The sequence below is a fragment of the Pituophis catenifer genome, unplaced genomic scaffold, assembly GCF_029215685.1.
Source record: "Pituophis catenifer annectens isolate HBS135680 unplaced genomic scaffold, rPitCat1.0.hap2 SCAF_4, whole genome shotgun sequence".
Taxonomy (NCBI): Eukaryota; Metazoa; Chordata; class Lepidosauria; order Squamata; family Colubridae; genus Pituophis; species Pituophis catenifer.
In genome coordinates, this window is record NW_027256884.1 from 24364611 (window position 1) to 24388082 (window position 23472).

Consider the following 23472-nt stretch of genomic DNA (forward strand, 5'->3'; position numbering starts at 1 on the left):
TAGCACAGCAGTGAATAAAAATATGTATGCCCTATTTGATCTCTAAATGAAATATGGCTCACTGGCTATTAATGCACAGTAGAGAGAGGGGATCAAAAACAGAGGATAGATATTATATGGGTCTGGGTAGTAGTGTTCGGTGTTAAAGCATCACCATTTATTCTGCTTCTCCTTTAAAGACTGAGCTTCTGGAATACAGCAGATTTGGCTTTAAGGATTCTCACACAGGAAGCTGATTCGGGTGAAAGTTTGTACTGATTGAAAAACAGAAATTAACAGCACAACTACACAAATACATTTCTCTACCTGTGAATAACAAAACTACACCATATAAAGGACATAAGTATAAATCAGACCATGGATGATGTAACAGCAGCACATTCAGGAATCTTACAGTGCAATGTCTCTCTGCTATGGCATTATTAGAGCAAATGAGGAAGTTCTGAATTCCTGAGCAAATTTATCCATCGTAGAACTGGGCTTCAGATTTTGTGGAGCAAGCTTCTTTTTTGCTAAATCCAGAAAATTAGGCACTTTCAGAAATACAATTCTTAAAAAAATTCTGAACAATATTGTATGTAAATTTAAGGAGCAAGGACTATTTAAAAATATTTTTTTCTTCTTGTGTGACAATTAACATTCCAGTGCAAAAACAGCTTGAATGAATTGTAAGATTCGTCTGTCTTTTGATAGGGTTACATTCTGTTAAAAGGACAAGAAAAGAGAACCTGCCCCCTCCCAATGATTGCATAAGATCATAGCGCAGTCTCAAAAATTATTAGTCCTTGAGATTCAGATATTGATGAACTGGTGACTGCTTGATCACTTGGAGTAAATTCAGGATAATTCTTCTTAAAATAAACCTAAGAAGGAAGATATTGTATGTTAGGTTTATATGGTAGCTTATTCTGAAGCCTGTCACTTAAGAATATATATCAAAGGTAAAAGAATACACATTTTAAATCCTTTTATTTCTTTTTTTTAAAAAGTAATAAACCTGCCTTCATTTTCAGCAAAGCATACATATTTCAACATATAGGGTCGTTATCCCACTAAAAGTGCTAATAATTCTGATCAACAGATAACTATCATTTGACATTAAACTGATAAATAAAATCCTTTTACTGGCTCAGAAATGGAGATAAAAACAGGGTGACAAAGCTGCTTCGAAATCTAGTGTCTGCGCAAGGGCTTTCCATTTTCACACATAAAAATAAGCACAATAGATTTGGATGTGAATATCAAGGTTGTAATCCCTGCATTTTACAAACTATGATTGACAAGCATTGAAAGTTCAGGATAGATGTATGAAATATCCCAGCATTTAATTTGCAATGTGGCAGAGTCACAGAGCTTTATAGAAATGTGATCTGGGGGAAAGGGTGCCACAATAATGAAAGGGAAAGGGAAAACAGGAACAATGGCTCGAGCAAGCAACTTCTCTAAAATGTAAGATGATACCAAATAATAGAATAGTTCTTGGCTGAGCTTTTGAGTTCTTGAATTCTACCAATTTCGAGCTGAACTGCCAGAGATACAGGTTTCCTGATAAATGTATAATCAGAACATAAAGGAAATGAAATCCTGTCAAGTTTCACTGTTCCACAATCATCAGTTTTCAGTAGTTGTATCATATCTCTGCTCCCTGACAGATGTGGGTAACAAAATGAAATAATGTCAAGACTTGCGTGCTCTTATCGGAAAATGTGTTTGGGTGAAAAGGGGCTTCAAAATGTATTTTTTTTCCCAGAAAGGAGAATGTCAAAAAGTTTTATTTAAAACACACAAAATGCACTATCTTCCACTGAGCCGACATATGTCATGAGTTAGGCCTAATATTTATGGTTTCTGGAAAACAGTGCAGGGAGTCTGTTTGTTTGTAATTTATATCACTGAGTGATGCTCCAGGCAAAGTTATAAATAAATTGTTCTTCTCATATAAAGAGATGAGCCACGGTCTAATAAAAATTTTACATGTATTTGACAGAGACATGTATGTTATGCGATTTCACTATTCTTAGAAGTCGCTTTTCCACATCTTTATGATAAAGGCTGCATTTAAATTCAAACCAGCTTGCCAACTTTTGTTTTGGTTTTTCCAGGATCTTATACTTGGTAGAATTATGAGAAAGGCAAAACTAGTCTTCTCATCACTAGATTTCTATGGTGCAATAATTTTCAGGAGTAAAGCTGATGATTGCCTATCCCTTGTATCTGATTTTTTTACCATGATGTCCATCATTCTCTTAAAACCAAGGCTCTTAAAAAGAGCCTTGGTAGTACAATGGTCTAAAGCACCCTGTTATTAAGACCAGCTGCCTGTAATTACTGCAGGTTCGAATCTCGCCAGGCTCAAGGTTGACTCAGCCTTCCATCCTTTCTAAGGTAGGTAAATTGAGGACCCAGTTCTGGGGGCAATAAGCTGACTTTGTATAAATATACAAAAGGATGAAGGCTATTGCTTAGCGCATTGTAAGCCGCCCTGAGTCTCCGGAGAAGGGCGGCATATAAATCAAATTTAAAAAAAATCATATGCCCCAATGACTGGAGAGTCATAAAGTTTATTTAGAGCCAGTTTCGTATAGAGGTTAAGGCATCAAGCTAGAAAGCAGGAGACTCTGAATTCTAGTACTGCCTTGGGCATGAAATCAACCAAGTGACCTTGGGCCAGTCACTTTCTCTGAGCCCTAGGAAGGAGACAATGGCAAACCATTTGTAAAGAACCTTGGCAAGAAAACTACAAGGCAGTTTTGTCCAGGCAGTCTCCAAGAATCAGGAACAACTGAACAGAAGAAAAAAATGTTACACCTAAATAGGTAGGCCTCATTCATGGCACAAATACAGTAGCATCAGAGTAGTAAGAAATTACTAAAACTAAAATTACACATATATATTATTGAATATTTACAACCAATAAGAATTTTTCCTCTAGTTTCCTCTGTCCATGCATCAAACTGCAAATTTATTCATCAAATTTGATTTCATTCATCAAATTGTCCTCCGCTCATGTACAAAACTGCAGCTTTATTTATCAAAAGCAAGGGAACTTGATGGAGCTTCACTATAATCCTGGATTTACCAAGAGGGAAAAGTAAATGAGTCCAGCACCACAACTGTGTATCATCTTCTACACAAGTACAAAAACAATCCCAATCATAGCTGTTTTCTGCGAATGGGAGCATATGATTTTCCACTCTGGGTACCTATTATTCCAAATCCCAGTAATAAAGAATGAGAAAAAAAAAAGGTGTTGTAATTGAAAAGCTACATGAGCTTTAACTATAGTGGAGAAGGTGGGATTTTCTGAAGCCCTGAATATGCTGCCTTGTGTGGAAAGTCAATCTTGAGACAAACTTAATTACAACATTTTGTAGAGGAAAAACGGGGGTGGGGAGGGGAAAATGAAGAAAGGGACGTGCCTTACCTGTTTGGCTGTTTCTAGGATGGAGAGAGCTTCAGCCTTACCCAGTTGTTGAACCATCTTGTAAAACAGGCTCTCCTTTTCTTGCAGCAAAATGTATGGCTCATCATATTCTTTCAGGCGTCCCAGATCTAAGACCTGATGAGTTGGCAAGAAACAAGTTGCTTAATAAAGGTGAATTTTGGCAACAGCCAATAGGCGTCTTCATCCCACTGGATTTGCTCCAACTCTAGCACATATTTACCTGGGCTCGGTGGATACTTAAGCTACAATTAATAGGGGAAGTTAAGGAAATAAAGATTCTCTATTTTTTAATTATATTTCTATGGCGGCCAGTATGCTTTGATTTTTGTATAAGAGTGAGGTTGCTGGAAACGAGAATGAAGGCCCAAATCTTCACAAAGTTTTGACTAGAAAACGGAGCTTAAGGAAATGAAACCAAGGTCTTTTTGGCAATACACAAATTCTCATACAACACAAAGAGACTGGACACCCAGCCAGTTGTTGAAGGGGACTCAAGTGGCAATCACATTCTAGCCTGCAATCAAATGTTCAAGCTTTCTTTTTTCAGATGTACCAAACAGTTCTAACTACCCATGTTTCCCCCAAAATAAAACTGGATCTTATATTAATTTTTGCCCCAAAAGACACATTAGGGCTTATTTTCCAGTTAAGTCTTATTTTTGGGGAAGTACGGTACTAAATGTGTCCATCTGGCTGACAATCTTAACTGGGGCCTATTTTTGGAGTAGGGCTTCTATTACGAGCATTGTGAAAAATCATGCTAGGGCTTATTTTCCAGTTGGGTCTTATTTTGGGGGAAACAGGGTATCAAGCATACAATCCAATGAACAAGGAAGTGTTGCATCTCAGATGTGTAGGATTAACTTCATCAGCCACAACTGATATGGTTAAATGCAAGAGTTGTTGAAATTATCCATAGATTCTGGGCATCTTCTCCGATAACCTTCCAGCTCTTAGGATGCCATCTAAAACTTTGGATACTTTGCAAGCGGCAAGCATCTACGTTCATTGCAGTATCCCATGGTCACATAATCACCATTTGTGTGTTTCACAACGGGCTTCCAACAAGCACAGTAAATGAAGATGCTGGCAGCCAAATCGCAACTTACGGTCACGTGATTCTCTCAAAGACCCATGATGACTTGCGTAATGACTGAATGGGAAATAACATAATAAGTCTGTGTGTTCAAGTGATGTTTCACTTACCGACCACGATGCTTAGTGATAGAGTTAGCAATTGTGGTTGCTAAGTAAAGACTTCAGTCTTATTTTCCCTGCAGCTCCTTCATGGAAAACCCTTTCACACTGAACAGAGCTTCACTGAGAAAGATTAATTTGCTGGGATAAATGTGTAGCTTTGCCCATGTGATTTAGAAAATATGCGGCACAATTTGCTTTTCCCCAAAGAAAATAAATTGCTTGCATTTTTTTTTTTTTTAAAAAAAAGGATGACTTTCTGAAGTCATATGGAGTTATGGTCATAAAAATTTAGTAGCACTTGACACTTCTTTTTCAACTGAGTTTTAAAGAGAGAAAAAACAGTCACTGAAAGACCGAAAAGTCCACTGGAAATAACACCCCCACACACACATCCTCACACACTTCACAACAATATTGTAAATTCCAAACAATCCTATGTATGCTGATCTGAAGTAACTCGCTTTGTTTCATCTGGCAAGTGTGCTTAGAATCACAGTCTAATTAAGGTTACTCATTTAGCTTTCCACTTTAATATTATATGACACTGCAAATATTCTTATAATCTCAAAGCTACTATTCTCGACACAGATTTAAATTCCTTCTCTTTATTGTTTTATTTACACATACAAGAACACATTACAAATCTTAAATTCATTGCACCCTCATTGACTATGTTTAATTATAATTAAAATCACCTTTCTGAAGGGTTTAAAGATAACTGACTTTCATCTACAGGGCATCAGCACAACAATCAAGATGTCCTATAATTTCGCAAGCCAATTTAGATGCCTTGAATGTGTAATTTAAAAAGCAAAGCCCTTTATTGAATAACCACTCCCTTAGAAATGAAAGGGGGGAAATCCAGCCTTTAAATATAGGCTTCATCCTTCCAAAGAGTGAAACGTTTTCACTTTGCATTAAATAGAGCATAACATGCTTTGTATGAAAATAAGCCTCTCTGTGGCTGCACTGGCCACCAGTTTCTATATACATCTTTCTTAAGCTGAGCTTTAAAAAAAAAAAATCCTGTCCAATTATTTTTTTGTGCGTGTTGTGCTTTCAGCAACAAAAGAGCAATGCTATTAATTTCTTAGTATCTGGCTGTACACAAGCCTTGAAAATTGCAATAAAACAGAAAGGAAAAATATTAAATACACAGTAATCATGGGATCTCCCAAAGCCTGAAGGTCATCCCAGAACATTTTAGTGACATGGCAAAGGCATGGAAGAAGAAGGTGATGTTAAACCACTCCTGTATTTTTACCAAGAAAATCACACGGATAGACAATATTAAATGATTGACAATACAGTGCCAGACAATGGGCACCTCCAGTCACATCATTCAATATGACACAGGTAATCCTCAGTTTGTCACCAATTGCTCAAAAACTGATCAAAATTATGATGGCGCAGAATGAGGGGGAGTTATGACCAGTCCTTGGAGTTCTGGCCATTAGAAGCATCTTTGTAGTTAATGACTGCAATCTGGGTGTTCAACTCATATATCTTAAAATTGCTACGGTTGAGAAGCACTGTTATAGATGCACAAGTTGAATTTTTAAAAAGCGGAATAGAAATAGTATTGATACTTTTGAGCTTTGGTGTTATAAAAAGAGAGAGTACCACAGATAGTGGGGGAAACATGGAAATGAATTATAAAATAAAAGCATCTATAACCATAAATAATAGAAAGAAAACCATGAAGAAATAATGTTTAAAAGAGATAAGATATGTATATGTTGTATGTTATGTGAATGTCATATATATGTTATAATAAAATTACAAATTAAAAAAAAATCATCAAAGTCCTCACACAAGATTCAAATGTCCAGACTCAAATAATCATATTTTGGACACTGTATACTATTATCCAGCTCCCTTGACAAGTACATAATACTAGAGAAAGTTGAAGGAGGTAGATGGAGTGATGGCAAGGTGGATGGACTGATTACATCAGCAATTAATGTACTGCTGAGAGACCTAAAAAACTATTCTGGAAAAAGTCTACCTTTGTGGTTGCTAAGAATCAATACTGACTTGATAGCATAGCATCTAATCAATCAATCAATTAATCATCCATTCGGTTTAAGTTTAGTTGTGGTTATGATGAATGTTGAGGGAATTAGGTATGTCTAGTCTAACAAAGAGAAGAACTGGGGGTGATAGTCTTCTAGTACTTAAAGGGATGTCACAGAAAAGAAGGGGCTGACCTGTTCTCCAAAGTACTTGAGGGCAGGACAAGAAGTAATGGGTGGAAGATCATTAAAGAGATATTCAATCTAGAATTAAGAAGAAATTTCCTGAGAGTGGGAACAGTTAATCAGTGGAATAGCTTGCCTTCAAAAATTGTGGATGGTCCATCCTTGGAGATTTTCAAAAAGATCCTGGACAGCCATTTGTCCAAAATGGTATAGAGTTTCCTGTTTGAGCAGGAGTAAATTCCCAATTCACCAAGTAGATATAGAGGAGAAGGTTATTCAGGAGCTGAATGTATTTGCAGAAGGAATTATGGAATGAGCCATTAAAAATGGTATTGTTTATTTGAAATTAATTAGAATATTTAACGAGCACAAAGGCACAATGTGCAGCAGACAAAATGTGCCTTTTTTTCTACATAGAGTTCTTTTTAAAATAAAAATGTGTATTTTCAGTAATATAATTTTGGCTAGCAGATTATTTTTAAGGATTAAAACATTCACAAAAACAGGTGACCACAGATAGAAAAATCAAAACAAGATGAATAGTATATTCTGCATATTTGTTCTGGCTGCCATCTTGTCAGTGAAGTAAGGCTGTCAACTCTTGAAAGTAAAATTGCTTCTATTTTATGAGCCCAGGGATTTTTAGGGTTTTGGGTAGGCAGCAATTGGTATAAAAGCTCCCCCCCACACTAAAATTCCTTTCCACACATTGCTAACTCTAAACTTCAAAATCTTATTTTAGGTATGATATATGCAAAACAACTACCATTATTAACATTTAATGTCATAATTCATGAAGGGTAAAGTAGATTTGACTTGGTGAATTACATTAGAATATTCCTTTTTACTCTTACTCTTTTTATGTATTCAAATTATGTTTATACTTTTACCTGTTAGCTTGACAACTAAAAATAAATAAATAAATAAATGTTTAGTTGGTGCAATTTGCACATAAACTGTTCAACTATAGGTATTTTTTCTTCTTATCAGCAGATGGAAATTTGAAGATTACAGACAGAACCTTAGAAAGGGCCCTCACAGCTGAAGTTAAGAGGATATCTGAACATACAAATGAAAATTTATTGATGCTTAGGTGGCCACACTGGGAGAAAGGGACCCCACCTTATGTGAGCTAAACTGATGAATATTTTTCAAGGATATACATATGCACAGAACTTAGAATAATAGGTTTGGAAAGGAGTTCTTGTTGGAGTTCTTCAAGGGAATGGAGTTCTTCAAGGGAGTTCTTGGAGGGAATTTTATATCATTTCGGACAAGTGGTTGTTCAATCTCATCTTGAAAACTTCCAGTGGTGGAGCACTCACAACTTTAGGAGGCAAGCTGTAGCACTGATTAATTGTTCCCGTTGTCAGAAAATTTCTTCTTAATTCTAGCTTGAATCTCTGTTAAGCTTCCACTTGTATCTTCTTGTCCTGCCCTCAGATGTTTTCAAGAAAAGGTTAATCCCCTCTTCTCTGTAACAACCCCTGAAATATTGGAAGACTGCTATCATGTCACTCCTAGCTCTTCTCTTCATTAGTCTTGACATACCTAGTTCCTACATCCATATATTGTACGGTTTAGCATCCAGTCCTCTAATTATCTTTGTTGTTCTTTTCTGCAAACTTTCTAGAGTCTCAACATCTTTTTTATATTGTGGTGACCAGAACTGGATGCAGTATTCCAAGAGTGGTCTGTGCAGTATAAAATACTAACATCACTTTACATGAGCTTGATATTATTTGTCTGTTGATATTATCTGTCTGTTGACTTTTTGGCAGCTGCAGCACACTGGCTCATACTTCAGTGGTTTCCCACTAGGACATCTAGATCCCTCTCACTGTTACTGCTGTTGAGCCAGGTATACCCTATTCTATATCTATGCATTTGATTTTTCTTGCCTAAGCGTAAGACCTTACTTTTTTCACCACTTAATTGTACTTTGTTAGATAAGACCGAGCATTAAAGTCTGTCAAGAGTCTTTTGAAACTTGAGTTTATCTTCTAATGCGTTGGCTATTCACCCCAACTTGGAGTCACCTGCAAATTTGATGAGTTTCCCATTTACAGCAATAAGGTCTGCCTTGTTTTGAAGATCACTATACAAATCTTAAACAAACAATAAAATAACTGTGCTACAGAGTAAGGAAATCTGTCTTGAACAATGTACAGTATTTAAATTCCCTATAGATTTGTTCATGGTGCATAGTTTATTTTGCTTCAAAAATTTAGATTCAACAATATACAGGAAATCTTGCTAAAATTTGAAATAGATAGCAGCAAACATACAAATCCATAGGTAAAGAATATGGATCCTAGAGAAAATTGCACTGTTCCTTCAAAGTGTTATCGACAAACACAATCCAAATCACTTTTGGAGCTCAGTTCTGAAGAACTGCACAGCCCGACTTAAGCAATTTGTGGTCCACCAAATGCAGCTCAGAACTACAACTCATGATTTTCCCAATGCTCATGAGACCTTCACTTCCCAACAAGAATAAAAAGCAGGATTTATCACATACAATTCCTGGCTTTTTTATTTTTTCATCATTTATAATTATGGATCAGGTTTTATTTTTTACAGCCATTCCACGTAAAGTATGAACAAAATAAAATTTGCCAATATGAACTTATACCGTGATGAGACAAGAGCCAAGGAGATCATGGGATTTTCTTCAATGTATCTACAGAAACATAAAGTTCAGCAGAAATTTCCATCCTCTGAGAATGTCTGAGACCTGTCTTTTGACAATAACTTGTTGGAATGAAACGGTTAAAGAGAAGAAGGTGGGAGCAGGCAGGCAGTATGAGCAACCTATGTGAGGTCACATCACAGATGTTGAAGAAGAGCCTTCGGCAAGGGATAGGTACTTCTATTCCAACAAATGCATATATAAATTATAATCAAAAGCTTAAACATCAGCCAAGTTTCTGACATTCTTGCTTAGTCTGAGAAAAAACTTAGTTTCAGGAACTGAAACCATGAGAATGAAGGGAACCTATACCTATAACAACTGTTGTAAAGTGAAAAAAATGGGGCAGAATCCAACCATTAACTATTTGTATTTAATTTTGTCATCAAATTACACCTAGATGGGAGGGCTCGTCATATCTTCTGCACAAGTTAATTTTTTGTTCTAGTAACTGCCACAGAATGCAAAATCTGCTACATTCATCAAACAAATGAGACAGTTCCTGAGATACAAGACGACACAAAAATAATCTGAAATGATAGGAAGGCAGTAGTATTCTAGCACAGAAGCTGAACCAGAGAACATGATTTGAGTACTGGATTTCAGATAAATAAATTGGTGTGACCTTTTCCTGAAATATCGATTAGGCTATTCACCAAATATGAACAAATGAGTCTCGAACATGAAAGTACCTCTCACATAGTTGCTACCTTGGCCCTTACTTTTGGCTTCTTGTTGCGTATACTAACAGAGCTTAATCAAAACTTAAAACAATATCATCAGAAGCTGATGATTTGGGAAGCAAGGCTGAGATATGCAGATAGTGATTCTCCTCCATATCCCTTATGTATGAAATGAAATTTCTCTTATAGTTATTATTGTACATTTGTTAAGAATTATGAACTCAATGAGAGTGAAAAAAAATCTACCACCTTGAATTTATATAAGTGCTTGTCCTGCCAAAAAGCTTAAATGGTCCAGTTGACCAAACATATCTATAATTTTACAGATAATTTTTATAGAGATAACGGCTCAGAGCAATGTTTCTCCTTCCCAATTCAGGATATGGCAATATTCAAGAAATTCTAAACTCCTTTGACGGTATAAATGGTTAAGCAGTTAAGATCAATTCTTATGACAGAAGTAGTTGGTATAATTTGATAGTCACAAGCTAAGCCAGTGATGGCTAACCTTTTTGCCATCGCGTGCCAGGAGCGGGGGGGGGGGCACATGCATGCCCACACCCATAATTCTATGCACCCTGCCCCCTCATATGCAAGCACCCCCCCACTACCCCCACTCCTGGCACACAATGGCCTGGTAGGCCCGTTTTTCTCTCTCACCAGGCTCCAGAGCCTTTCTAGGAGTCTGAGGAGGGCAAAAACGGCCTTCCCCACCCCTGGAAGTCCTCCGGAGGCCGGAAAAGGCCCATTTGCCAAATTCCAATCCCACCAAAAGTTGGCAAATGGGCCATTTCGGGCCTCCGGAGGACCTCCAGGGGTGGGGAAGGCCATTTTCGCCCTCCCCAGAGTCCTAGAAAGCCTCTGGAGCCTGGTGAGAGAGAAAAACGGGCCTTCCCCACCAACCCCCGAGGCCCTCCGGAGGCAGGAAACAGCCTGTTTTCCTACTTCTGGTGGGCCCAGAAGGCCCGAAAATCAGCTGGCAGCGTGCACATGTGCGCTGGAGCTGAGTTCGCGTGCCACCTGTGGCACGCGTGTCATAGGTTCGCCATCACGGAGGTAAGCTATACCCTGGGAGGGAGGTTTTTCTATAAATTATGGGCAATTTCTTGCTGCATTGACAAAAAAAGTAAATATTTCTTCTCAGAGGACTATTTTTTTACCACTGCAAAGTTTAATATACCTTTTTTAGAGCAATAAAATTCCCTATGTCTTTCTAGCCACATAAAAATTTTTGAAAGAATTTTTGAAAGGTGTAATTTTCTTAGGAAGTCAGTCATTCAATCTTTGTATGAAACTGGTGGGACCTCTGGTGTATTACTGTGTGAATATGATAAATTATGAAATGGAATGAAGAAAATTACATGTTTTTGTCTATTTTGTGCCAATAAGCTGTTACTCATCAGAAAACCATGAGGCTGGCTTTTTTTAAGAGGCCTGTTATTCATAAATACACAATTGATGAAAGTAATGTAGAGCCTTGATTTCAAACAATCTGAAGTTATCTATGCAAATAAATCTTTGGAATGCTCACATAAAACAGAGGAGTCTGGTTATTATACTAGAGTTTTGTGTGCATTATTTTATATTTATATTCTTCTATAAGTACATCTTTAATATCATTTTTCTACATACTTCCAAACTGTAGGTAATTTGAAATACATTTAAGAGTAGTATTTTTTTTTAAAATGCATTTCTTTGATTGGAATTGGATCTGCTACCCCTTGGGATGATCTATGATTATCAGAACAGCTTTTCGTCTTCAGTCTAAGTCATCTCCACGCTAGCCTCACAGGACACAAAAGAAACTGCTTGGAAGAATAACAACTGAACAAGATTATCAGCCTGTGGATTTTCGACCCAATTTCTAATATCTCTTCAGATATCAGAATATCTGTTTTGTTAGTATAGTTACTCCCACACAAAGGATGCTAAGGCCTTAGAGTTGGATTTTTTAAAAAAATGTATGTATATACTTTGCCTTCAATTTAAAACAAAATGCCTTTCCTATTTTAAAATTCCATTGAAATTTGTTTAATATTAGCAACTGCTATGCGGACTAAAACAAGATTGCAATTTACCTCAGTGATTGCTACAACTGCTGCAATCCTAGAGGTTTCTTTATGTTAGGTAAAATGTTTAGGAAGAAATTCTCCGCTGAGATAATCAACAAAACCCAACACAGATTTACCACACAAATTCTTTTCTTCTAGCCACAGCAACCTATCAGCCCAGCAAATAAATAATATTGATCCTTGATATGACCACCAAGCTAAAACTGTGAGGAAATCAAAGATCATCCAACCCACCAAGGCATTCCAAAAGCTTGATACCAAAAGACATGGTTCGACTTGGCATCTAAAACTATAATGAAATCTAGTTCGCTTCAGCAAAATACATTCCCAAGTGTGGCATTTCCCCACAAGGCACCTTGCTCAGAAATAGGAAGTCAAATTTGCCATGTATGCAAATGAGTCTAAACCTCTGGGCAAATGAAGGAAATTCAGATCAGAAGAGACACTCTCCAAGTATTTAACAGATATTTGAAAGAAACTGAAACTATGAGACTAGAAATCAGATTGCCAGTGCAACCGGACCAGAACTGGAACAAACCAGCTGCTAGGAATGTGTAATTGGACAGTTCAACTGGACAGCTGGTTTCCATCTATCCTAGTCTGTGAAAAGATAAATATCTTATTGGTCCCATTTGCACTACTGACTTTAATTCCATAATATTTGCTATCACTCAGATCAGCCATGTGACCAAAACCTAAACAAGTAACAAGTCTTGTCTGGAAGGTATCCCGTTCTTTTACCCAGCTGTCTATAAATCACAGTGGGTAATCAGATACTCCAATTGTTCTGCCCTCTGAAATAAGTTTCTTTTCCTCTTGCACAACTTGGCATTAGAAGGAAACCCTTATATGTATGTATGTATCTCTGGTTGTGGGCTTGGTAGATTGCAATACAGAGCAAGGGGAGGGAGCATTGCTAATAACATAAATGTACAACAACATAAAGATGATAAGAGGTCTGGAGGCTAAATCATATGATGAATGGTTGAGGGAGCTAGCTATGTCCAACTCATTGAAGAAAAGGATTAGGGGTGACATGATAACTGACTTCCAGTATTTGACAGGCTGTCACAGAGAAAAGGGGACTGATTTATTCTCCAAAACACCAGAGGGCAGGACCAGAAGTAATGTTGTTAAAGAGAGAAGTAATGGAGAAACTTCCTGACTGAGAGAACAATTAATCAATGGAATAGCTTGCTTCTTGGAGTTGGGGGTGTTCCATGGATGGAAATTTTCAAAAATAGACTGGACAATCATTTGACCAGGATAGTATAAGGTCTCCTGACTTGAACAGGGGGTTGGACTAGTAGACTTCCAAGGTTCCAGCCATACAATTCTATGTATTAGCATGGAAACAACAAATAGCGATGGCATCTTGTTGAACAGCCTTGAGCAAAAGTAAAATCACTGCTTATATAACATTGGCTTAGTATATTACAAAGGCATGGCATTGCAATGTTGTTGATAAGTGCATGTGGATGACCTTCTTATTTTTCCATTCCTTCTAGGTTGGCATGTTAGCCTGAGGCTGCACCCCTCTAGTTAATTTATAGATATTTTAATTGCAAATAGCATGCTAAAATCATGCTGGCATATTCTGGCAGGGAATGTGTAATGGAATTCTCTGGACCCTTTAAAAAAAAATTGAGGTCCTCCATGACCTGAAGAGCAAGCAATAGGATCAACAATGATATAGGAATGTCCTAAGAAAGGACACAGAAAATTAAGTTGGAGAGATCACCTTTTCTCTCAAAACATGTTAAGAACACTTTAAGATGATATAACTCAAAACAGCAATAAAGAAAAACCAATTCAATGAAAGAAAAAGATTCCAGTAATATTAAAAATGTGAATGTATTAGTTGTTTCAAATTAAATCAATAACAGAGCATGTACCGTACTTTGCAGGCATTTCTATGAAGGGGTGGAAAAGAATTGCACTGGAAACTTTTGGAAGGTGAGCTCCATGTGTCTAAATCCATATATAAAACCAAGGTTTGACTTTATATAATAGCAGCCTAAGCTGTTAAAAACATAATAGGCAAGAACAACTCCAAAAGTTTGATCATAAATATCTGGATCAAGAAATGACCCATAATAATGGGCTCTTCAAAACAATTGTCTCACTAGCAAAACAGAACACTTTTAACATCTTAATCTGACCACTTGCACATTCTAGCAGTTTGTAAACACTACTTTGAAGAGTGAACAACATGGTACCTTAATGAGGTAATGCATAATGTCAGAAAGATACATAATTTGTTCGAGGAACTTTTGGAAGATGCTGATTATATAAACCCACATCAGCAAGTGCTCAGATTAAATATCTGCGTCTGAAGTTTTTTAAAAAAAATACAAAATAACAAGAACTCTAGGCCTCTTATCAAATGTTGAAACAATCATCTACTAAATTCAGTGGAATCACGTCATGAAAGAGTGGTGGGTTATTGTTTTGCAGTTATGCCATTCTGAATAGTGGCTTGGCCTCCATGATCCTTGAGATCCAACTTTGCTCTCAATATCTTTAAATCAGATAACTGATCCGTACACTGACAATGTCTCACTAACTTGACAACTTCTTTTGCATCAAATTCAACTGAAGAGGTGGGTTAAATGAGTGCCTATGTATAGATTAAAAAGACTAATAAACAGAAGTTCATTCAGAAAAAGCAACTGTTGAAAGCGACTCTCCAGGTGCCAGAGTAGTGACATTTTCTTCTCAAAGAAAATATACTAACGGTTAGGAAATGCCGTTCAAGTTGGTATTAAGGTTCAGTGAGCATCAGCCATTAAAAAAGGTTGACATCTTTAGATAGTGAATTAACTGCCCTCCTAGAAATTTTGCATTTTTGTCTGGTCATCTTTGTAGTAGATTATAGTATGGATTCTGCAAGTCTGCTCCTGCTAATTGTTCAGACTTAAATGAAAAAAATTACATCCTCCACTATGTCAGATTCAAAATACATTTCATTAAATTGTTTTAAGCAGCCTCAAATAAAAACAAAACCCGAATATCATTGTTCTCTTCAATGCCCTGATTCTGATATGTATTAATACATTAATTCTGTGTTCCACAATCCAAGTTTTGTTGAAGTAAAATATATGAGAACTGGGAGTAGATCTTAGATGGAATCTACTTTCAAATGGAGATGTCCTTATTTCAAAAGTCCTTTGTCAAATAATTATATACTGTGGTACAGATTTTGTTTTGTTGAGATTACTATTTTGTTACTTAATAATAATAATAATAATTTAACATAAAGAAAAATGAAGGAAGAAAGGAAAAGAAAAGGAAAGGAAAAACACGTTATAGTTAGATAAATAGGAAATATGTAAGTGGCAGATAAAGTTTTTACGTATTTAATTGATTAGTTCTAAATGAGTATATATGTTATTGCTTTTAAAAACTAACAATTAGAATTAAGCGCAACAAAATATAAATATCAGAAACAAACTTATGGAAACATGGACAACTACAGTAAAATATTAACACTTTATGTAGAAAGAACCCCAAATGTTGAATGTGGTACAAATCCATATAGGAAACTGTAACTTTGAAATAGTTTCCATTCAAATTAAAATTCTTTGTCAAATTTACTTTTCATATAGAAAGTTTTCTGGATATCAAAGCATACCTACACAACTTAATCATTCTTCCAATGGCCATTCTTCTCTAGAGTGGACAAATGTCTTTTCCAATGAGAAACAGAAAATCTTTATAGCAATTCACATGTGCACATTTCATTCAGAAAACTTTGTGGGAATGTATGGCTTAGTAAATTTTAATTTAAAAAATGCTACATAATGAAAAGGAAATTCATCTTTTTACATTTGCTTCGTTCCAATATAAATCATGTTCCTGAATTGTTAAGCCTTAGAACATTGTCATCAAAATGGAAGAGTGATCTGACCCAATCATCACAGCTCCAATTATTTTTAGAAAATAGGGAATTGTAGTGAATTGTAGAACTTTTAACTGAGTAATATACAACAATAAAGCACTTATTATTTTTATGCTGCTGTTTTTCTTTCACAATGCAGTATATTCCATTCATTGTATACTGCATTTTATTATTATATTCAGTTTTTTTCCCTAGATAATTATAGAGTGTATTCCTACAATTTTACTCTTTTGAAAGGCTGATTTTAATATTTGGCAAATATTGTATTAATTAATAGATATTTTCTATCAGAAGTACTTTCAGACAGTCAACTAAAATCACCTAGATGAAATGGTTGGTGTAGAATTATGATGAATAAATAAAAGTAAAAACTAAAACAATGCAATCATTAATGTTTAGAAAGCAAGAGTTTGTTCCACAACATAAAACAATAAAAACTTAGTACACAATAAAAGCATTGTTCTTGAAGTTAACCAAAACAGCCCAAATTCTCTAGAAATTCTGCTGAGTTTGCACTTTTGCACATAGAAATTATTTTTATTTCCCAATAGAGAAAAGTAAACAAAACAAAACAAAAATTCTTAAGACAAAACCGAGGTAACTTGGTCAAAAAATCATTATGATATCTATTCATCTATATTCATCTATGGATCTATCTATCTATCAAATGGGTGTCAAATTCGCGGCATCACGTTGCTATCACGTGACGTATCGCAACATTTTTTTCCCCTTCACAGAGCTGAGGGGGCGTGGCCTGCATGTGATGCATCCGACCTGTGGGCCGCCATTTTGACACCCCTGATCTATCATAAAGTTATTAAGAGATTACTATAAAAGCATTCATAAAAGACACTAGACCTCTTAAAATTGTATTAATCTAAGTCTTTCTAGAAGTTACATCATCAAACTGCAGCCAGGCAGGTGTCAGTGGCCAATTTTGGCAGAAGCTGTGTGCAAAGTCAGACCTGAATATCCCAGGCTATAGATTAGACTGGGAAGAAGGCAGTGGTGAATTTACTTTAGAACTGCTGCCAAGAAAATTACAAGCTTGTCAAGTTCAACAGAAAAAAAAGTTTGTTTTCTATATTGCCATCTTTACTGGCATAGCCCATTTAATTACTCTGTATGAAACTTTTTCAAGAGATCGGAAAGATTACCCCCACAGCCTTCTTAACAATTAAGAGCCCTATAAGCTATCTTGTACATTTTCCTGAGAACATATGAAATAGACAACACAAAACAATTATTCAATTTTTGTGGTTAGCCACTAAATATATTCTAGCAAAACAACGGAATAATAAAATACATCTTTCTTAAGATTAAAACTGAAAAATTAACTGAACAGCAGTGCCTTGAAGAACCATTTAATCCCTAATGGTTGACTATCACAGATGATTAAAATGACATATTTATGAACCTTCTCTCACTCGTGAAGGAATACAACCACTGTTAGGAGGGGAAAATCTCTTTAGAAGATTTTTAGGCTTTTAAGCCTATCCATATTCATTTGGAAGTACTAATAGTGTGCTTATTTATGTTCAAATCCTGGAAAGTATTAGCCAACTTGTTGGCCCAAACAGTCTGTATAATAAAATATGAATATGGCTTAATTCCATTGTACAGATAGTCCTCAATTTACAACAGTTCATTTAGTGACCATTCAAAATTACAACAGCACTGAAAAAGTGACTTATGACCATTTTTCACACTTACAACCGTTGCAGCATCTCCATGGTCAAGTGATCAAAATTCAAGATGCTTGGCAACTGGTTCATATTTATGACAATTAGGAGTGTCCTGGGGTCACGCAATTCGCTTTTGCAACCTTCTGACAAGCAAAGTCAATGGGGAAGCCAGATAAGTGTGTCATTAACTTAATCAATGTAATGATTGACTTAACAACCATGGCAAGAAGAGTCGTAAAATGGGGCAAACTCACTTAACTAATGTTTCACTTAGCAACATAAATTTTGGGCTCAATTGTGATTGTAACTCAAGGACTACCTGTACTGTAAAATTTATTATTTACAATTATTTGTATGTCCCTTCTTCTCTTGCAGTATCCATAAAACATGATAAGCTGTTAAAATGACTAAATACTGATTAATAAAAACTAGTATAAATACATCACTCCCAAAGGGCTGATCTTCCCCACCCTTTTGAAAATGATTGTCTTCACCAAATGATGGGAAGACATCAAAATAGTAGCATACCTGACTACATAGTGGGGTGGGGGAGCTACCCTATTTCCCCTAAAATAAGACATCCCCTGATAATAAACCCAGTCGGGCTTTTGAGCACAGGCACTAAAATAAGCCTCCCCCCGAAAATAAGCTCTCCCTGAAAATATTTAAACGCAGAGCTGGAAATCAGGTAAGACGGCAAGAGGGGCCCCATCTTGCTTCACGCGCCCCAAAATAATAAGACCTCCCCGAAAATAAGACCAAGCGCTTATTTTGGGGTTCAAAAAATTATAAGACAGGGTCTTATTTTCGGGGAAACACAGTATTTTTATTTATTTATTAAACAAATATATATGGCCACCCAATTTACACATGGTGATTACAGAAAGTTGAGGCTGCTTCTGGGAATTTTATTTTCCAGGTCTCACCAATCAATCAATCAATCAATCAGGCTTTGATGCTGCTCAACTCCAATCAACTCTGAGTCATTTTTCTAGTGGAAACATGCATGGGGTAATGCTGGAAATTTTAGTCAATACATCTGGAAGATCTTAAAGTAGAAAAGGCAAGCCATAGCTATATGCAATTTATTTGACTGAAATTAGCATTACATTTATTGAACAGTATTTGTTAAATTGTATGCCAGACAACTGTATGTACCTCCAATTTCAACATAAATAATCTCAATGGAAATGTTTTTGTGCAAGTATATTCAGTATTAGAACTCTTTCAGTGATGTTTGCTGTCAAAGCAACTGAAGTCAACAAAAACTTCAGGTCTGCACTGTTTATATTAACCCTGATAATCAAGACTTCATCATTCATTATTGCCAAATTCTCTAGATCTACTAAAAGACTCAAAATATTTTTTCCCCCAAGTTTAGGAATGGTGATGACTTCTATAAACTGTGGAAACCCAATCTTCCATCAGAATTAGACTACTATTGACCAAATTATTTGCAGTTCATAAAGGCTAAAGTTTGGAGGGCACTTAAGTAATGGAGGCTGAAAAAAAAACAGCATTCAGGAATTACAGAAAATCCAGACCGATTTTGCTAATAACCATGGTCTAAAACAGGGGTTCCCATCTTGGGGTGTTCGCATCCCCTGGGGGTACGAAATGATATTCCAAGGGGTGTGAAAACTTGGGTTTAGAAGTTTCAAAATTATAGTGCATATGCATAATTATATGCAAATTATATGCATATGATTACTTATTTTTGTAAGGGGTGCGAGAATATATCAGAAGCGTTCTAGGGGTGCGTGGTATAGAAAAGGTTGGGAACCCTTGGTCTAAAACAATTAGAATTGCAACTTTTCATATGCAGGCTCCAATATTTTCTAGAGACACCCAGCCACCTATAGCATCTTAACTTAAGGAGTAGCCCTAATCCACCTAGAAAACAAGTTAAATCAATATTATTCCAACAGGTTTTAAGGCCCATACTCCCCTTTAGGTGCCTTCCATAGTTGGTTGAATGTCATTGTTTTAATTGTTTTGTATGTATTGTATTTTGCATGCTCCTCAGAGTCCGTGTGGACTCTGGCAGTTTAGAAATAGCTAAATACAGTAAAAAAATAATATATGATCCAGATTAATTATGTTTCTCTGTTGTAATATTCTTGCAAGAGGATTCCCTTTTCGGGGCAGCCAGTTTGGCCAGATTTCTTCTCCTAGATTTTTTTTCTTTAACTTGTTCCAATAACGTTTTTAAAAAAACAGCTGACACAAATAATCCTTTTTATATCTGCTTTCTTTTACAGTGAATTGCTAGTACCCTACATTAAGAACCTCTGAGATAAAAAAAAAAATGTAGGCTAAAATAAGTTTTTAAATAAGTATTGCTAACTTGGCATTTGCCTCTAGTTCTGCCTCAACTTGTATATCCTAAACTGTTCCCATGCTGATCCTATAACCATTTTTCTTAAATCAATTAATCCCTTTATATTACGTAACTCCAATTATTTGCAACTTTGATCGATATATTTTTTTTTAAGGTCTTTAAAATTTAAACTGCCACAGAGGAACTGTCTTCTTTTTTCTTCTCATTCCCTCCCATCCATCTTCTTTCCATTTTTGTCTTTTTCTTCAATGCTCATGTTTAAAATGAGAGGCCGCAATGGCAAGGCCCGCCTTAGGAATAACAGAGCCAATTGTGTATGAGCATGAACTATCCTTTGAATGTATTGCAAATCTTATTTTGTCTCTTTGAGTAAGTGCTATTTCAAAGACCGATTAGCCGTTTCACGCATAGCCTTTCAACATTACAAGGAGAAGGGTGTGGACCTGCCAATTAGGTGCTTTTTTCTGGTGAAGTCAGATTCATTTCAGGCGTCCCACTGAAACTCCGAGCCTGACGCTTTCTTTAGGGAAATCTTTTAGTGGTGCCAATTTGTCTACAGTACAAGGTGTGGCTTATACTTGGCAACACAAATAATCAATCCTAATCCATTTCCCAGCTGAGCTGCAATTTTAGTGCTTCCTTAGGGAATGGATGCTCTATTTCTCAGTAAGGTTGGACACTCCATGAGAGAGTTTGATGACCAGGAAAGTTTTCTGTACTTCATTTGGCTGACCTCTACCTCTCTCCGGAGCCTTGGCTGTGCCTTTTCATGGCGTTGTGTTGTAGCGGAGGAGAGCAGCTGCGCAATTGTAGGAAAAGACAAAGTTGCTTTATGGAGTCGCAGAAAGATGAACGCGCCAAAGAATTGTTGGCCTTTGAATTGTCATAGTGCTGCACCATGCAATATGGAAACATGGATAAGTCCTCCCAAAAAGCCACCCAATGTTGTTCCTCGTTTTTCCTTTTTCTCAACTACAATAGCGGCCAGAAGAGTTGGGAAGGCCAGTTCCCAGTTCATAAACTCCAATGGGTCTTGAGCATGCTTTTAAACAGCTCCATAGTTCTCCGTTAAGATGGCTTTGGAGGTGCACCTGCTTATAATAAAGCAGCTACAAATGCTATCTTTCCAGGGTTCCTCATAGTCTCAGATGTTTGCAGGAAAGGTGCAAGAGCAAGAGCAATAGAAATTAGACTTATATACCGCTTCAAGGTGTTTTACAGCACTCTCTAAGTGGTTTACAGAGTCAGCATATTGCCCCTGACAAAAGGAGGAGGCATCGAATGCAAACTCTTCCTTTTGTGTATTTGCATTTGATGTTGTGATGCAGCTAGCGGGTGGTTCGGAGAACAGGTAGCAAAAATCCCTGCCCTCCCCACATGCCCAGCTGAGCCGTGCGATCATCAGAGGCTTTTTTTTTTTTTAATGCCTCTGACGATCCAAGCTGAGTTGCCTGGTCGTCAAGCTGAGTTTGACGATCCAAGCTGACGATCCAAGCTGACGATCCAAAACGATGCCTGACGATCCAAGCTGAGTTGCCTGATCGGGAGAGGCTTTTTAAAAAAGCCTCTGCCAATCAGGCAACTCAGCTTGGATCGTCAGAGGCATTTAAAAGAAAAAAAACCTCTGATGATCAGGCAACTCAGCTTGGATCATCAGAGGCATTTAAAAGAAAAAAAGCCTCTGCCAATCAGGCAACTCAGCTTGGATCATCAAAGGCATTTATGCCTCTGACGATCCAAGCTGAGTTGCCTGGTCGTCAAGCTGAGTTTGACGATCCAAGCTGACGATCCAAGCTGACGATCCAAGACGATGCCTGACGATCCAAGCTGAGTTGCCTGATCATCAGAAGCATTTTTTAAAAAAGCCTCTGATGATCAGGCAACTCAGCTGGGATCGTCAGAGCCTTTTGAAAGCATTTTTTTACAACCTCTTCACCGAAGAGGTTGTAGAAAAAATGGTTTTAAAAGTTTTTTTTAAAAAAATTGGCCACGCCCACCCAGTCACATTACCCCCCCCACCAAACCACGCCCACAGAACCAGTAGTAACAAATTTTAGATTTCACCACTGACTTATGATTGTTTTTCACAGCTTCGCGACAGTTGCAGCACCCCCATGGTCACAAGATCAAAATTCAGATGTTCGGCAACTGGTTCATATTTATGACGGTTGCAATGTCCCAGGGTCATGTGATCCCATTTTGTGACCTTCTGACAAGTGAAGTCAGTGGGGAAACCAGATTCACTTAACAACCAAGTTACTAAATGAACGGCTGCAGTGGTTCATTTAACAACTGTGGCAAGAAAGGTCGTAAATTGGAGCAAAACTCACTTAACAAATGTTTCACTTAGCAACATAAAGTTGAGGCTCAATTGTGATCGTAAGTGGACGATTACCTGTATATAAGTCCCACTACGTCATCAACAGTTCTGTATTCTGGAAAAGCACTAGCAGCACCCGAGCATTATTAAAATAACTTTATCTTTTCTAATCCTGATTTTGATAGGTCTATCATTCTTTCCCTACCTGGCAGGGGTGTCATGGGCTTTTAATTAATTAATGTTTGTAACAAGATTTAAGATTCCCAGATGAAAGGCACAGCATGAGAGAAAAGTGTTATTAGTCATTGGTGTGATTGTCTTAGGACAGTATCACCTTACACAATACAGATCCTCTCAATGATTTCAAGTTGTTTGAAGTTTGATATGTGTATTTATAATTAAAAGAAGGATACTATGGAGATACTCTCTTCAAGGCGTGACTGGGATTGTGAAAGCTGAAGGAGGAGAGAATAAACTAGAATTAAACAGTTCCTTAGGCCAATTCTGTCTGCAGTTGTGTAAAGTGCATTCTTTTCTTTCTTTTGTTCTCAGGAGACTCCTCTCATTTAGGTAAAATAAAACCTAATTTTTTTTAAAAAAAAAAGACGGTGAATTGTCGCTCTGATTCATGTTCGCTCACCACACACTTGCAGACACATTCGCACCAGTGCTGATCCCTTTTTATACATTTGCTCATGGGTTTCTCATAAGGGAAAAAAAAAGAAGAAAGGTGAAAAGTTCCTCTCTCAGCCTAAAGAAAAGAAAAAGTAAAAGTCATTTCATCTATGTATTTACCTGGAGGTGTGCACTGATGCATTTTATTTATCAGTTTCAGTCATTTTAGCTTAATGCAAATTTGCTTTCTCTCCCTTTAACTTCTCGTTTTGACAATGTTTTAGGGAGCAAAGCTTCTTTTTCTCTGCTTATTTTTT

The 23472-nt window shown here is 36.8% G+C and overlaps 1 protein-coding gene across 1 annotated transcript in view; it reads right to left on the reverse strand.

Annotated features, from left to right (window-relative positions):
* Window positions 1-473: 473 nt before the first annotated feature.
* Window positions 474-23472, reverse strand: part of ABCC4 (ATP binding cassette subfamily C member 4 (PEL blood group)) — a 201756-nt gene continuing 178757 nt past the window's right edge. The window contains exons 30-31 of the mRNA XM_070942649.1: window positions 3425-3559; window positions 474-863 (exon numbers count right to left, since the gene is read on the reverse strand). Of these exons, the coding sequence (XP_070798750.1) occupies window positions 756-863; window positions 3425-3559 (243 nt within the window). The 3' untranslated portion in view covers window positions 474-755. The remainder of the gene's footprint in view (window positions 864-3424; window positions 3560-23472) is intronic.